This window comes from Oryx dammah, unplaced genomic scaffold (genome assembly GCF_014754425.2).
Source record: "Oryx dammah isolate SB20612 unplaced genomic scaffold, SCBI_Odam_1.1 HiC_scaffold_10, whole genome shotgun sequence".
NCBI lineage: Eukaryota > Metazoa > Chordata > Mammalia > Artiodactyla > Bovidae > Oryx > Oryx dammah.
The window spans coordinates 45,813,194-45,827,826 of record NW_024070194.1 but is presented as its reverse complement, the minus strand read 5'-3'; the positions used below and the strand labels follow the sequence as shown (position 1 = coordinate 45,827,826).

The 14,633-nt window shown below is 43.6% G+C and overlaps 1 protein-coding gene across 1 annotated transcript in view; it reads left to right on the top strand.

Annotated features, from left to right (window-relative positions):
• Nucleotides 1–3,754: 3,754 nt before the first annotated feature.
• The window catches only part of PCSK2 (proprotein convertase subtilisin/kexin type 2), a 238,064-nt gene continuing 227,185 nt past the window's right edge, over nt 3,755–14,633 (top strand). The window contains exon 1 of the mRNA XM_040248012.1: nt 3,755–4,311. Coding sequence (XP_040103946.1) covers nt 4,135–4,311 — 177 coding nt within the window. The 5' untranslated portion in view covers nt 3,755–4,134. The remainder of the gene's footprint in view (nt 4,312–14,633) is intronic.

Genomic DNA, 14,633 nt, shown 5'->3' with positions numbered 1-14,633 from the left:
ATTTCTCAAGAGGCAGATTAGGTGGTCTGGTATTCCCATCTCTTTCAGAATTTTCCAGTTTCTTGTGATCCACACAGTCAAAGGCTTTGGCATAGTCAATAAAGCAGAAATAGATGTTTTTCTGGAACTCTCTTGCCTTTTCCATGATCCAGCGGATGTTGGCAATTTGATCTCTGGTTCCTCTGACTTTTCTAAAACCAGCTTGAACATTAGGGAGTTCATGGTTCACGTATTGTTGAAGCCTGGCTCGGAGAATTTTGAGCATTACTTTGCTAGTATGTGAGATGAGTTTAATTGTGTGGTAGTTTGAGCATTCTTTGGCATTGCCTTTCTTTGGGATTGGAATGAAAACTGACCTTTTCCGGTCCTGTGGCCACTGTTGAGTTTTCCAAATTTGTTGGCATATTGAGTGCAGCACTTTGCCAGCATCATCTTTCAGGATTTGAAATAGCTCAACTGGAATTCCATCACCTCCACTAGCTTTGTTCATAGTGATGCTTTCTAAGGCCCACTTGACTTCACATTCCAGGATGTCTGGCTCTAGGTGAATGATCACACCATCGTATTATCTGGGTCATGAAGATCTTTTTTGTACAGTTTGTCTGTGTATTCTTGCCATTTCTTGCTAATATCTTCTGCTTCTGTTAGGTCCATACCATTTCTGTCCTAACAATAAATAGGTCTATTGGCCACCATAATGTTACTGAAAAGGCATGATTGTCTTCAACATTCCTCAAGCTATTGATGATGTGTTCTATGTCAAAGTCTGTACTTGGGTATCTCTTTGAAATTACTTTCAAATCTGGAAGGTGTCTAACTCAACTGTCTCCTTTTACCAATAAGGAGACAAAGGCTTTGAGAGATGCAGCGGTTTGGCCCCAGTCACATAGCCAGTGACAGCAGAAGCTACAATAGTGTTCTTGTCAATGGGATTCCACTTCAGTCCTTGAAACAGTCCACTGCCATCTTCTGTTCACCTTTTACAACAAAGTTACTATTGTTAATCAAAAATTAAAAAAAGGTAGAAATAGTTATATAAAACACATGATGCACATGGATGTGTATTTGTATTTCAAATAATATCAGTGCATTCCCTCCACTTGCTTACTACATTGTTATACATTAGAAATTTAGTACTTGCACCACAAAAATTTCTATTTTCATTCGCCATGCTGTTCTGACAATATTACGATGAGCTGCATTCTATCTAAACCACTAAAAATGGCTTATTCTAATCACCACCCAGGCTTTATTTAGCTTGTATCCAATTTTACATGGTTTTAATTATTTAAAATGCAGATACATAAGATTCAACACTGACTAGCATTTCATTTCTAGAATTTATTTAGGAAATGAAGTATTGCTCTGTGGTTGCAGAAAAAAATTAATAAATATCTCTGAATAGATGGTAATTTCATGCTCATTTTCAGAAAGAGTTAGCTACATTAGCAGCACTATTTCCCAATACCCATAATCTTCTAAATTGACTTATTTAATGCTCTTCAGATCTATTTTTCTAAAGACTTGGATTTTTATCTCTGTTGCTGCTTTTGAAATGCTCTCCATGATTGTGAATCCATCTAATGTAATTTTCACATTTGGTGCCATTTTTCTCAAATGATAATACAGGGCAGGAAGAACCACTTAGTATTTCTTCTTCCCAGCCTCATGTGAAAGTGAAAGTGTTAGTCCCTCCATCGTGTCTGACTCTTTTTGACCCCATGGACTGTACCTCTGTCCATGGAATTATCCAAGCAATAATACTGGAGTGGGTTGCCATTCCCTTCTCCAGGGATTTTCCTGACCCTGAGATCTAACCCAGGTCTCCCACATTATGGTGTCATAGTTTGATTCAAAATAGGGTAAAATATAAGGAAGTGAGAGAAAGGAAGAGTTGACGGTCTCTAGATAAGAAAACCTTGTGTTAAAATCAAGTAGATGGACTATCAGTGATAAGGGATGGAGTAAGATAGGGTGCTTTTGGGTTTTTTTCCCTTAAATATTAGCAGAAATGAACCTCTGAGCAGTAAAGAACTCAGGAAATGAGAGTAGCTCTGTTCCCTTTTATTGACGCTTTTCCAGAAACTTTGTCTCTACTCTGGTGTCTTAGCACCTTCTCAGCACTTTATTTAGTTTTTCTTAAAGGAATTCAAGTAGTACTTCTTAAAGGAATTCAAATAGTAGTAGTAGTCATAATAATAATAATAACTGTATACAGATTTCTTGTGCTCTTATCAAAATCTTCAGTCACACCTATACTTTTATTTGGTAATGCCTGAACAGGCTTTTGGGGAGCCAACTTCTTCAACAATGAGATCTGCTTCAAAGACCATGTGTCCCATGGCACTGTGTATTCATTTCTACCATTAGTGGTTTTCTTACGTAGATTCCAACTTCATGCTAAAATGAAAAGGAGGAAGTCTGAAATACACAAACACATACATGTAATGTGTGATTATTATAATCTCTTTCTCTCTCCTTCCCACTTCCCCTGCTCTGGATGTATTGCATATAGTTCAGTGTCTGGCGGGGCTGGGGGCGGGGCGGGGGGAACCCTCTTATCTCTTATTCAAGTAAGGCAGGATTTTGAACTTTGGAGCTACACAGTTGAGATCAGTGTACACACTCTGTAACTCAATATTGTTTGAGTTGCTTTAAAACAATCGCACTCATTTTATTGCAGACATTGCCTCCCTGCTTCCTCTCACTAGGGCAGAAAGAAGCCAGTAGTAAGCAGTTCCTAGGACGTGAGTGCACATTGCTTAACTAGATAACTTAGTTGACCCTCTGCCACTTGGCCTGAATTTGCCCCAGTCGAGGATACTCAGTGTCATCCCAGTGCCTGGATCTGTGGCTGTGCCTTCCCCAAGACGCACCCTCCTTGTCCTTGGGCCATGTCCCCAAGCCTGAGAAGGCACCTCCAGGCGTCAGTCCCGGCCGAGGCGTCTTGAAGGCGGTCTCCAAGGAGCAGCCGAGACTTCTGGAGGAGTCTCATCTGATCCCACTTGCTGGTGGGGGCGAGCCTGGTCTCCTGCCAGGCTGCCCAGCTGTTTCATTTCAGATCCGCCTGGAGCCTACAAAAAAATAAAAAATAGCTCGCTCCTGCACTCTCGCCCCCAAGAGTCACCCCAAGAAGGATGCGTTCCCCCGCTCCCTCACTCCTTGCCTGTAAGGGAAGCTAAGCCTGCCCTGGGATTTGCCCAAAGTGGCGGGAGGAGAGTTAATGTTCGCTTTGTTATTGAGAGAAGGGGAAGCGAGTAGGATTTCAGTGTGTGTGTGTGTGTGTGTGTGTGTGTGTGTGTGCGCGCGCGCGCGCGCGCGCGCGAGCGCGCGTGAGTGTGTGAGAGAGAAAGAGGGAGGGAAAGAGACCGAGAGAGTTGTTTTGCAGCAGAAAATAAACAGGGAAGCAGAGAAGGGAGAGGCCGGTGCCCCAGCTGTCCTCGGGGCCTCGGGAGCGGCGCACACCGTAATTCCCTTTGCAGAGCCCCACAGATTTCCACTAACAATGACATCACTCCGGCGCCGCCGACCGGATTACAGCTGGGGGGATTTTCCCGGGAGCGCGCGGCACGGGCGGAGATGGGGGCGCTCTCCAGGGTGCTGAAAGGGGCGGGGGCGCGGGCTCGCCTAGCGGCGCCCCCGGCGGGCGGAGGCGGACCGGCCGGGCCGGGGGCGGGCAGGGGCGGGCCCGGGGCGGCCCGGGGCGAGGCCCGCCGCCTCTACAGCCCTCATTGGCTGCCGGCGGGCGCACGTCACTCAGGCTGGTGCTTTCCTCCCGCCCGGATGGAACTGGAGCCGAGGAGGAGCTGAAAATGCAGATTTAGCATCAAGCACAGATACACTCGCTCTTTCTCTGAGATACACACAGCTCTGCACGTTAGCACCTCTGCGAGCGAGCCGGGCTGCCCGACCACACGGCTTCCCCGCCGGCCAGAGGCTGGAGAACACACACTGATTTGCTGCTTTCCAAACACCTAATCAGTGTTTTCCTCTACACAAAGATTTTTCAAAAAACAAACACCAACAACAAAAACTACATCTTTTTTTTTTTTTTTTAAATTTGGACCTTCTTAGTGGGACCCTGCTCCGCCATCCTGCGCGCCTCCTGACACCACTTTTCACTCCCAAAGAAAGATGAGAGGTGGTTGTATCTCCCAAGGGAAGGCGGCCGCGGGGCTCCTCTTCTGTGTCATGGTTTTTGCATCTGCCGAGAGACCGGTCTTCACGAATCATTTTCTTGTGGAGTTGCACAGAGGGGGAGAGGAAGAAGCTCGCCAAGTTGCAGCAGAGCACGGCTTTGGAGTCCGAAAGGTAAGCATCTCCCTTGGATTTCGCATGTTTGTTTCTAAACGGTGGCAGCCCTGCGCAATCTCATTGCAGATTCGCAAGTTTTCTTTCTTGTGCGATGCAGATATTCTGCCATCGGCTCTTCACACGACATCGCCTCCGGTGATCTTTCACGGGTTATGTAATTAAAATGCCCTTCAAATTCTACTTGGAAGGTCATGAAAACAATTGATCGCCCTTTGACTTGGTGGAGAAAACAGGATAACACCTTTCAAACAATGCGGTGCGCCCGGGCTGCTGTCCGAGCGACCAAGTTCTCAAGGCAGCCTGGGGGTGAGGCAAGAAGTGCAGGCCGTCTGGGCTTGGCGTGGCAGACCCGTCGGGGATGTGCCCCCCGCCCCCATCTCGCGGAGAAAGGCTAGTTTCCGAGGGACAGGGCTGGAAGCTTGGACATCGCAGTTCATCTGCTTGCTATTCGAACCCCGCGCCAGGAGGACTTCCCTTGCCTGACTCTGGTCCCGGCTCTTTTCCAGGGAAGACGGCCCCCTGGTCCAGGAGACTTGGAAACAAAACTGGTTTTTCTTTTCAAAATCGAGGGCTGAAACTTGCCCACCTCGCCCCTGCCCACCCACCTCGAAGCGCACTCAGTCGGCTCCCTAAATCTCAACTTGCGGCGGTAGACACTGGGGAGGTAGATTTTAAGGGGATTTCCCCTCGGAGAAGTAGGGGTATCTCTCCCTGCATGTGGGCAGCCGGCTTGGCTTTCCCACCAGAAAGCGGGGATCCCCATCCAAGAAGTTGTCAGAGTTCAGCCGTTTCCCAGCCGGGATGCCGCGGGACTGCTTCGGAGACTCCAGGGTCCCCAGTCTGCGAGGGCGAGGGAGTGGAGAGCACTGGAGGGGGGCCGCGCCTGATCTGCTTGCTTCCTGCGAAATGTCCTGCCAGGGATCTGAAGTGTCCTTAGGGGACCTGAGGAGGGGTGGGGTGGGGTGGGGTGAGAGGGCAGAGAGAAACCGAGGCGAGCGGAATCTGGAGGACGGAGGCTGCGTGCGATCTAGCGACCTGAGGGCTGGCCGGGTGGAAAGTCTGTGGGATTCCGAGTCCCAGTCCTCCCTCCTGACCCCAGGAAAGACTCTTGAGATGAGCGGTGGGCGCTTCGGGTGATGCTTGTGCGTCGCCAGGGCAGCGCGAGCTGGGGACTCGGTCCCGACTTCCCACGCGTGGCGCCTCCTTCTCAGCCGCGGCTCAGGCTCCTTCCACCTGCTGCGGGTTCTCCTGCCTCCGTAGGGCGTTGGCCACCGCGGTTCTGACCCCCAAATGGGTCTGCCAGGGAGTTGGACGGAGGTCCGGGAGGAGACGACAGGGCTGCCGGAGGCGCGCGGGCGGCTCCTGCGGGGGAACTTGTTGCTCGAGGAAGAAGCGTGGGTGGAGCGGGGAGAGGAGACGCGGACCGAGGAATCCCGCGCCGCTGGGGCCCGGGGTCTGGGGGCTGTTTCCAGGGTGCCGCCAACACAACAAGCAAGCATCCCCTCCTCTTCCCACCCTCACGCCCCCAAACTTGGCAAGATCCAGGAACCGGGCGCATAAATATAGTAGTGATTATTACTAGCTGACAGTCACGGGGCGGGTGGTGGTGGTGGTGGGGTGATGGAGTCTCCTTACACACTTTAATACTCTCAACAACTCTGGGAAGCTGCTGTTATTATGAAGCCTATGGTTCTGATGAGGAAATTGCCTCAGATAAGGGTCCAGGATGAAAACTGTCAAGAATTTAAACCCAGATATTTGCAGGGCAGGAACAGAGACGCAGACATAGAAAACGGACTAGGGGACACAAGGGAAGAAGCAGAGATGACCTTCCGCTCTTGAACCTGTTAGTATGTAGCACTCCAAGCTACCTGCTCTGCAGGGCATGCTCGCCTTTAGGGTATGAAAAGAGATGTGGCAGCAAGCTCTTTAAAAACCCCACCTTTGTGAAAGAGCTGCAGTTGGTGGGGAAAATCTAACTCTCTCCCCGCCCTCCGCACCCGGGCTACCCAGGTGACTCCGTGGTAAAAAGCCCTGCCTACAATGCAAGAAACACTGGGGACTCGGGTTCTATCCCTGGGTGGGGAAGATCCCCTGGAGAAGGAAATGGCAACCCACTCCAGTATTTTTGCCTGGGAAATCCCATGGACAGAGGAGTATGACCGGCTACAGTCTGTGAGGTTGCAAAAGAGTGGGACTCAACTGAGCGACTAAACACCGACTCACCCCCTACCAGGCCCTTTCCATGGGATGCGCAGACATTATCCTGTTAACTTCTCCTTTTTGAAACTGTGCCCTTAGCATTTGATCTCAGCAATGTAAGCAAACCCAGGTGTAGCTGAGACAGATCATGGCTTAACATATTAATTTTCTAAGAAAGTTATTTCTTTTTTATATGGTGGCAAACAGCTCAACAAGGGATTTACAGTTTTGGTGATGGGAATTGAGCAACAAGGTGTAGAAAACAATCTCATAAAAGAATCTGAATCCTCTGCGTACACTTACCTTAAAATCTCAAGGAACTCCTACTTTGGGGCGAAATCAGACACCTCAGCCTCTTTCCCATCCTTTGCATTACAGCCTCAAACTTGCAATTCCCATCTAGGAAAGATGGGCTTTTACCTTGCCACATCCCCCTTACTTTTCCACGATCTCTCAGAAGTACTCTTATCCAATGATTTTTGCCCTGAGACATGTTTAAGTAAAAGTCAGTCTATGGCAAGATACTTCTGATGAATTGTTGCATGAAACCACACTTGTTGAGAATAAACGTTCTTTTCCTTCTTTGGATCCATGCCCACCCATCCTCCTAGACTGAGTCCCCAAGCTTCCCTGATGCTATGAGCTTTCCCGTCTCCAAATTTCTGTGGGATGAAAAAGCAAAGACCACGTGACTTAAGCTGTAACGTTTCATTACTTGTTCTCTAGTCAGTTCATGAAATTTTTTGCCACCCTATAGACATAGCCCCCAGGCTTCTGTGTCCGTGGAATTCTCCAGGCAAGAACACTGGAGTGGGTTGCCATGCTCTCCTCCAAGGGATCTTCCTGGCCCAGGGATCAAACCCACAGTCTCTTACATCTCCTACACTGGCATTTGGGTTTTTCTTTTTTTTACTGGTAGTGCCCCCTGGGAAGCCCAGTCAGTTCATACATGTAAATAAACATGGGTGTAAGTAGTGTCTTCCCACTTAAAAGGTAAATATTCAGGGATGGAATCTTCTGTATTTCTGGTTTTCTTACCAATGCCAGCTATTATTGGATTTGCCAGCCTGTAAGAAAACTTCTTTCCTTACTCCTCTGGGTTTCCCAAACACTGTTCAGTCTTATTTTCATCATGCTGTACTGTACTTTGGTCAACATTTCTTATCTATTTTTCATTTTAAACCCTCAACATTTCCTCCTCTCCCTATCACCCTATCCTTCTAGATACTCAGTATAAGACAGCAGAGATTCTCAGTAGTTATTCATCTGAAGGATGGGGGAGGGCCTGCTATTTTACTAAGTTATTTCATCTCATGCATTGGTGAGACAGAAATTATTGGCATCAGCTCTAATTCTCAGATGAAAATCTTTAAAGCTCCAAGAGGTTAAAAGTACCCTCAGATTTAAAGCCAAATGAAAAATAGTTTTGTTTTTCTATCATGCTGCCTCCAGGAAGCTTTCCCTGACTACCAAATAGTGTGCCTTTTGGGCACCATTTTAGAATTCAGTTATTTTTTCTTTACTTTTTTCTATATTTAACACTTATTTGGTATTATATGAGCATATGTCATTAGTGTGCTTGAGTATGCACTTCTTCAGGTAGGTTGTAAATCTTTCAAAAGACAGTCTACTATGTCTTTTTGTAGTGTCTATATTGAGCACAGTGGCCTATGGGTAAGAGCCTCAATGAATATTTGTCGATTATTTTGCCTAACTCCACAAGACCATGAGCAGTTATATTTCCTCTTGAAAACGGAATAAAAGTGCCTATAACTTAACCCTCAGAAAGGTGTGTTGAAACTAAAGTTTTCTATTTTATCATGATGTGGCCCAGATCTGTGAGAGAGATGTATATGTCCAGGAGAGTGAGTAAGTTTACAACAATGACAAATTATTCTAAAGATTGCTTTAAATTTTTCAATATGCTGCCAATTTTAATCCCTTTGAAAAATAAGATGAAAATTATTTATCAAAGTAATGTGTTGAGGGTTGACCAAAAAGTATGTGAGAATTAAAGTAGAAATCCAAACAGCTGACAATTAAGTTTTTTTCTTTTACTATAATGTTTTATTTTTTGCTCATGAAGGACTGAGGCTAGGATGATTATACAAGTAAAATCATGTGACCACTTTTATATGTATAATTGTTAAAAAATTTTCTAGTCCAGTAGTAATTATACTGTTAGGTAATGAAGGAGTAAATTTCTGGTCATTTTAATTTTATTGAAGTATAATTTAGGAAAGATTTCTTTCCCAGATGCTGGGAAAGATTAAAGGCAGGAGAAGAAGGGAACGACAGAGGATGACGTGGTTGGATGGCATCCCCGACTCGATGGACATAAGTTTGAACAAACTCCAGGAGTTGGTGATGGACAGGGAAGCCTGGGGTGCTGCTTCCATGGGGTGGCAAAGAATTGGACACGACTGAGCACCTGAACTGAATTTAGGAAAGAGCACAGCTTGAAAATTTTTCATTAAATGGGCACACATATGTACCCAGCATCTAAATCAAGAGGTAAACTATTATCAGCATTCCAAAAGTCCTTCTTTTGCTCACCGGGATAGTTTTTAGCTTTAGGCTAAATTGCTTAAAAAATATTGCTTCTGTGCATATTGTAGTATATGTATGTTGGTGAATACATTTATACCTTTCCGTTGGGAATATTCTTAGGAATATCAGTTTTCCTTTGTTGTATAACAAACCACTACAAATTTAGTGACCTAAAACCACACAAATTAGTTTTTTCTTCTTTTTCTTGCATAAAGAGTCTGGCACATGTTAGTTAGTTAGTGAGGCTTCTGCTTAAAGCCTCACAGACTGAGTTCTGGATATTGACCAGCTATGTCCACATCTAGAGGCACAACTAAGGGAAAATCCTCTTCCAAGCACATTCAGATTTTAATGAGAGTTCAACTCATTGTAGTTGCAGACCTGGAATCTTTATTTTCTTGCTGGCTGTAGGACCAGGACTACTCCCAGCTTCTAGAGGTGACCCTCATGACCTTGCCACACGGCCTCCTCCATAAGCTTTCATACAGTCTCACCCTTCAGATCTCTGCTTTCTGGAAGGGACAGTCGCTGGTTAATGTTAACCTGATTAGGTCAGGCCCACCCAGGAAATTTTCTCTTTTGATTCTTTTGAATCAGACTAAACTGATTTGGGGCCTTAACTACATTTGATAAACTTCTTCACCTCTGCCATGTGATATAATCTAATCACAGAAGGAAAGTTGTCATAGACACAATCCTGCTCTTACCCAAGGGGAGGAGATTATTTGGGGCACAAGGACACAGGGAGCAGAAACACTGGGGGCCCTCCCAGAATTCTACTTACCATGGACAAACTGGTAAACAGTTTTCCAAAGTAGTTGTGCCAGTTTGCACGCCTCCCAGCCATGTGTGAAGATTCCGATTGCTCTATATCCCCAGCAACATTTGATATTTTATCCCCTTTTCCTTTTAGCTGTTTTGACGGCTACATAGTGTGTCTAGTTGTGGTTTGTACTCTGTGTTTCCCTGATGATCCACTGAAGCTGAATCCCTCTTTGTATGCTTATTTGTGTTTTGGATTTTTTTTTTTTTTAATGCAGTATCTGTTCAGGTGTTTTGCCCTTAAAATGTTTTCTTTTGGGTTATCTGTCTCAATTTTTGGTTTGTAGGGGTTCTTTACCTATTATGGATAGGACTCTTTTGTCAGATACATGTATTTTGAATATTTATTTTCACCATTTTAATAGAGTCTTAATACCCCAATGATATTGAATCCATACTGTATAACTTTACTTCCACTTCCAATGCAAGTGATTTTGTCAGTCAAAAGAATTCTCTGGCCATATTCCTCTGTTTGGGGGATGAAGACAGAAACAACAGGAAATAGATTTGATCCTAAGTGTTTCCAAAAGGATTCCTATTTAAGAAGCCCTTAAGGGATAGTTTTTCTGACTAGAAGATCTACTCCCAAGCTAGCTAAAGGAAAAGAGCCCAGAGCCTTACTTCTCCAACATGGCTGCCATGAATTCCTTTTGGACCCCAACTTAATACATTATGACTTAGGTCAAGTCCAAGTTCTTCCCTCACACCTCCTCTGATTGTTCTAGAACAGAGCATTTATCTGTTGGGAATTTCCATTGCACATAATTTGTTCCTTTCCTTGGACCAGTCACCAGTCACATCTGTCACAGACATCACCATGCCCAATGCCCCTCTTATAGTTGAAGGAAACCAAGAACAGTAATGTCTAAAGGAAAAGATGATGTGATTTGGATTAGACAGCACTGGAGACTTGGCTCAATAATGAAATCCCTCAGAGGTTCATTTTATTTGAAATGGTTAAGAAAATATGGGGATTGTGAAAGATCAATAATATAGTGCATGTCAAGTTCTGGACATAGTGCTGAGTACATAGAATAAAGGCCTATTATTGTTGGTAGTAATAATAATAAGATGATGACCTAGCCATATTTTTTACTCAAGAAAGCTTTTGTGGATTGTACCTTCTCAGGAGTGACAATCTAATTAAGTGAAGAATTAGACACTCAACCCAATGGCAACATATCCATGAATCAGCCATGGTCCATGAGATGGCCTGGCCCAAATAGTTCAGTGATCTGTAATTCATTATAGACCATGGTAATTATCTCCACCAATCATACCGGATTCCTTAGGAAATTTGACTCACTAGTTGCTATAGAATGGAGAATAGAGTGTAGTTAGTATGAGAGCACCCACCCAGGTCTTGGGAGATGCAAATATTTCATCTGAGTTTCTAATAACTTCCTGCTCAACTTCTCAGCCAAAGAACTCTGTGACAGAGACTTAAAGCTAATCATCAAACTAACTTCCTCTTCTACATGAGCTACAGAAAGACCTCATTTCCCAGACTGCCTTGCAGGTAGATGTGATCATATGATAACCCCAAACAAGGTATTATAAACAGAAGTGATGTGTATTTCTTCTATGCTTGATGCATAAAGAACTACATGCAGGTTGATTTTCCACACTCTTTTCTGTTCTGAGGCTTGATGTGATCAAGAAGAGTAACTTTGAAAGCAAAGGCTAAAGATGGCAGAGTCAAAAGATGAGAGCAGCCCACATCCCTGACTCTTGACTTAGATGACCTTATGTGAATGAAAACTTATTATATTAAGGCACTGAGATTCAGGATTTTATCTTTAGAACAACCAGCATTACTCAAACCAATACATTCTCAATAAATGTCCCTTTATTGCTGAAATGATTCTCTAAGCCTTGCAACCAAACCAAGCCAAATTATAGCAACAATAGTATTTTTAAAAGACTTATGCAAGAATTCTTAGATTTTCATCTCATAATGTCAACCAACTTTTCAGGTCCTTGTAACTTGTCTTCTCCAAGAATATAAAATCCACTCAACACTTTGTCCCTCCTACTGACAACCAGTATGCCCTGCTCATAGTAGATACTCCTTATGTGCTTCTTGACTGATACAGGCACTTGGGTCACAAAACAATGATTTAGTCACCAACTCAGAGAGAAAGTACTTGAAGAACTAGTCTTTAAGAAATTTTTCCTATAGTACCCATTTATTTATAGGCAGAAATTTAGAAAATAGAAGTTGTTAACAACCAGCAAATCACTGACTGACAGACTCCAGTGTTTCCCTGAAATTCCCAACTTAGAAATTATCAATACTAGAATAGATGAGTTCTTTGAGCAGAGAAAATAAAGCCTGCAGTGAAAACCCGATAAATATAAAAGAAGGGGGAAATTATACCTCTTTTTCTCAAATGAGTGAATATCTAGAAATCAGTTTCTATTTCAAAAGGTCTTATTAGCTGTAGATCATAATGTTATAGTAATGTTATCAGAGAGTGATGCTGATAGTTAAGTTTGCAATAATTATACATTCAAGTGTAACTACTCAAAGAAGTCAAGCTTTAAAAATAAAATATGAAACCTGATGTTTAAATGATTTCCCCCGACTACAGCAGAAACTTTATTTTACATTAGAGCTCAGATTCATCATTTTGATAGAAACCCTGTACAAAATTTCTGGGATATATTATTTGAGATTCAAATAACCACAGGGCAGTTGAAAAACAAGAATTTTAGTTTGACTTTTTCTACTAAAATATATCTGTTATAGCTAAAGATGATTTGGTGGCTAAAATCCTCTGATGGTCAGGGAATCAAAAAATCACATCTGAGTTAACTCTTCTAACCTAAATATGTGTGTGTGTGTTAGTTGCTCAGTCATGCCCGACTCTTTGCGACCCCATGGACTGCAGTCCACCAGGTTTCTCTGTCCATGAGATTTTCCAGGCAAGGATACTGGAGTGGGTTGCCATTTAATGATTGGACATTAGTTGATGGCTTCTACATGGCTTTCTACATATAGAAAAAATAATAAACTCTCTTGACAAATTATTTTTGTCCCTAAAGCTATTTGACCATGATTTTTTGGATATTGTTGTGATATGCTGAGGTCCTCTGATGAGAATAATTGGAAATAATAAATTCTTAGGTTGCAAATGAAACATTGACACAAACCCTTAATTTTCTGACATAGAATGAAATAAACTTAAGAATGTTATAGCATGTTAACACTTTCCCCCATTATAAAGTTGATAAGAAAATGAAGAAAATTGTAGGATCCTAGAATGGCCCTTCATTTATAACTTTAAATGTGGTGTTGATTCCCCCAAACATCCAATTCTTCTAGTTTTTCTTAAAATCTAATTTCATCACAAGTCCTTTTACCAGAACTTCTTCAATCCCGAGCTCTTCATTTTCGTGTGTCTCCTGGTTAGCTGGGTTTTATTTAAAAGTGAAGGGATGAGCCAGCACATGAAAAAGGAACTCTCCTTTCTTTGATATAACAAAGAGAAGAGTGGGCAGATGAAGTTCAGTTTTTAGGTCACAGAGGAGGATATGGGAAGAATATCCACTTAGGAGTCACAGTTATTTCAAAGATGTAGGAGGCAAGGTCAATGTTTAGAGTGAAGAAAGCAGGGCTGGGATGGGGGCTTCAAAAGAGATAAAGTCTTGTGCTGTGAAAACGGGAATGGGAGAAGATGCTGACAGAGGGCCAGCAATGCCTTAAGGCCAGTACCAAGGGGCCAAGCAGGATATCGTATTAGCAACTGAGTCATTTTCTTAAATAGCACTCAAATGGGGATGATGGAAGTGGGGAGAAAAAGCAATGGAGTTTTAAAAAAATGGAATATCAAAAAAGTAGAAGAAAAGGTTAATTGAGATTAGTAGTGAGAGAGCTGAAAGGAAGAAAGATAAGGTGAGTAGGGTGTTGAAACTCAGGAGTCCCCAAATTGAGCACTTTCAGACAATGATAAGGTCCATGGAGGTGAGTTACCAAAGCCAAGAAGAGATGAAGGTGATCAACGAGCTGAAAGTCAAATGTACAAGCATCCATCCACATGCACCTCAGTCATGCCATAGCTAAATAGCATCACCAAGGAAGAGTATTGAGAGAAAATGAAGTGAAGAGGTTCTAGCACAAAATTTCAGGGGACTTTGGACGTGGAGGGAGAAAGAGGAGACAGAACTTGGACTGTTAGGGATATGGAAGGATAATTGAGAGAGTGCAGGACTGTGAACAGAATGGAGTAGAGGATTAGGAAAGGAGGGATGGGGCAACAGGGGCCACTGGCTTTAGAGATGAGGTCATTATTAAAATCGGAGGAGCCACCTTAGCACATGGGAAGAAACATGTGTTGGTTTGGGTCCCTTTATCCTTGGGATAAGGATTAAATACAAGTTGTTTATTCAAAGAGTGATTCTAGTAAATACTAGCAGGAGAGTGGGCAATCGAGAAAGGGAAGGGAAGGCAGGAATTAAGGGTATATCGTATAACAAATTGTCACTATGAGTAACTGGGACTCAGTCCCAGTAGGAAACTCTGGGAGCTGGTTTAGAATCACGTCTCGGAGTCATACTGCCTGAGTGGGGAGGGAACTGGGGTATCTATATGCCAATTGCAATGAGACACTGATTCATGATTGATAGTTTCTCCTAGGTGGCATTGACTCTGTAGCATTTTGACTTGGCAAATGCTCAAACAGAGCATAATTTGGTCACCAGAGAAAATTCTCAGACAAGTAGATCCAGAGGCTCGCATGCAC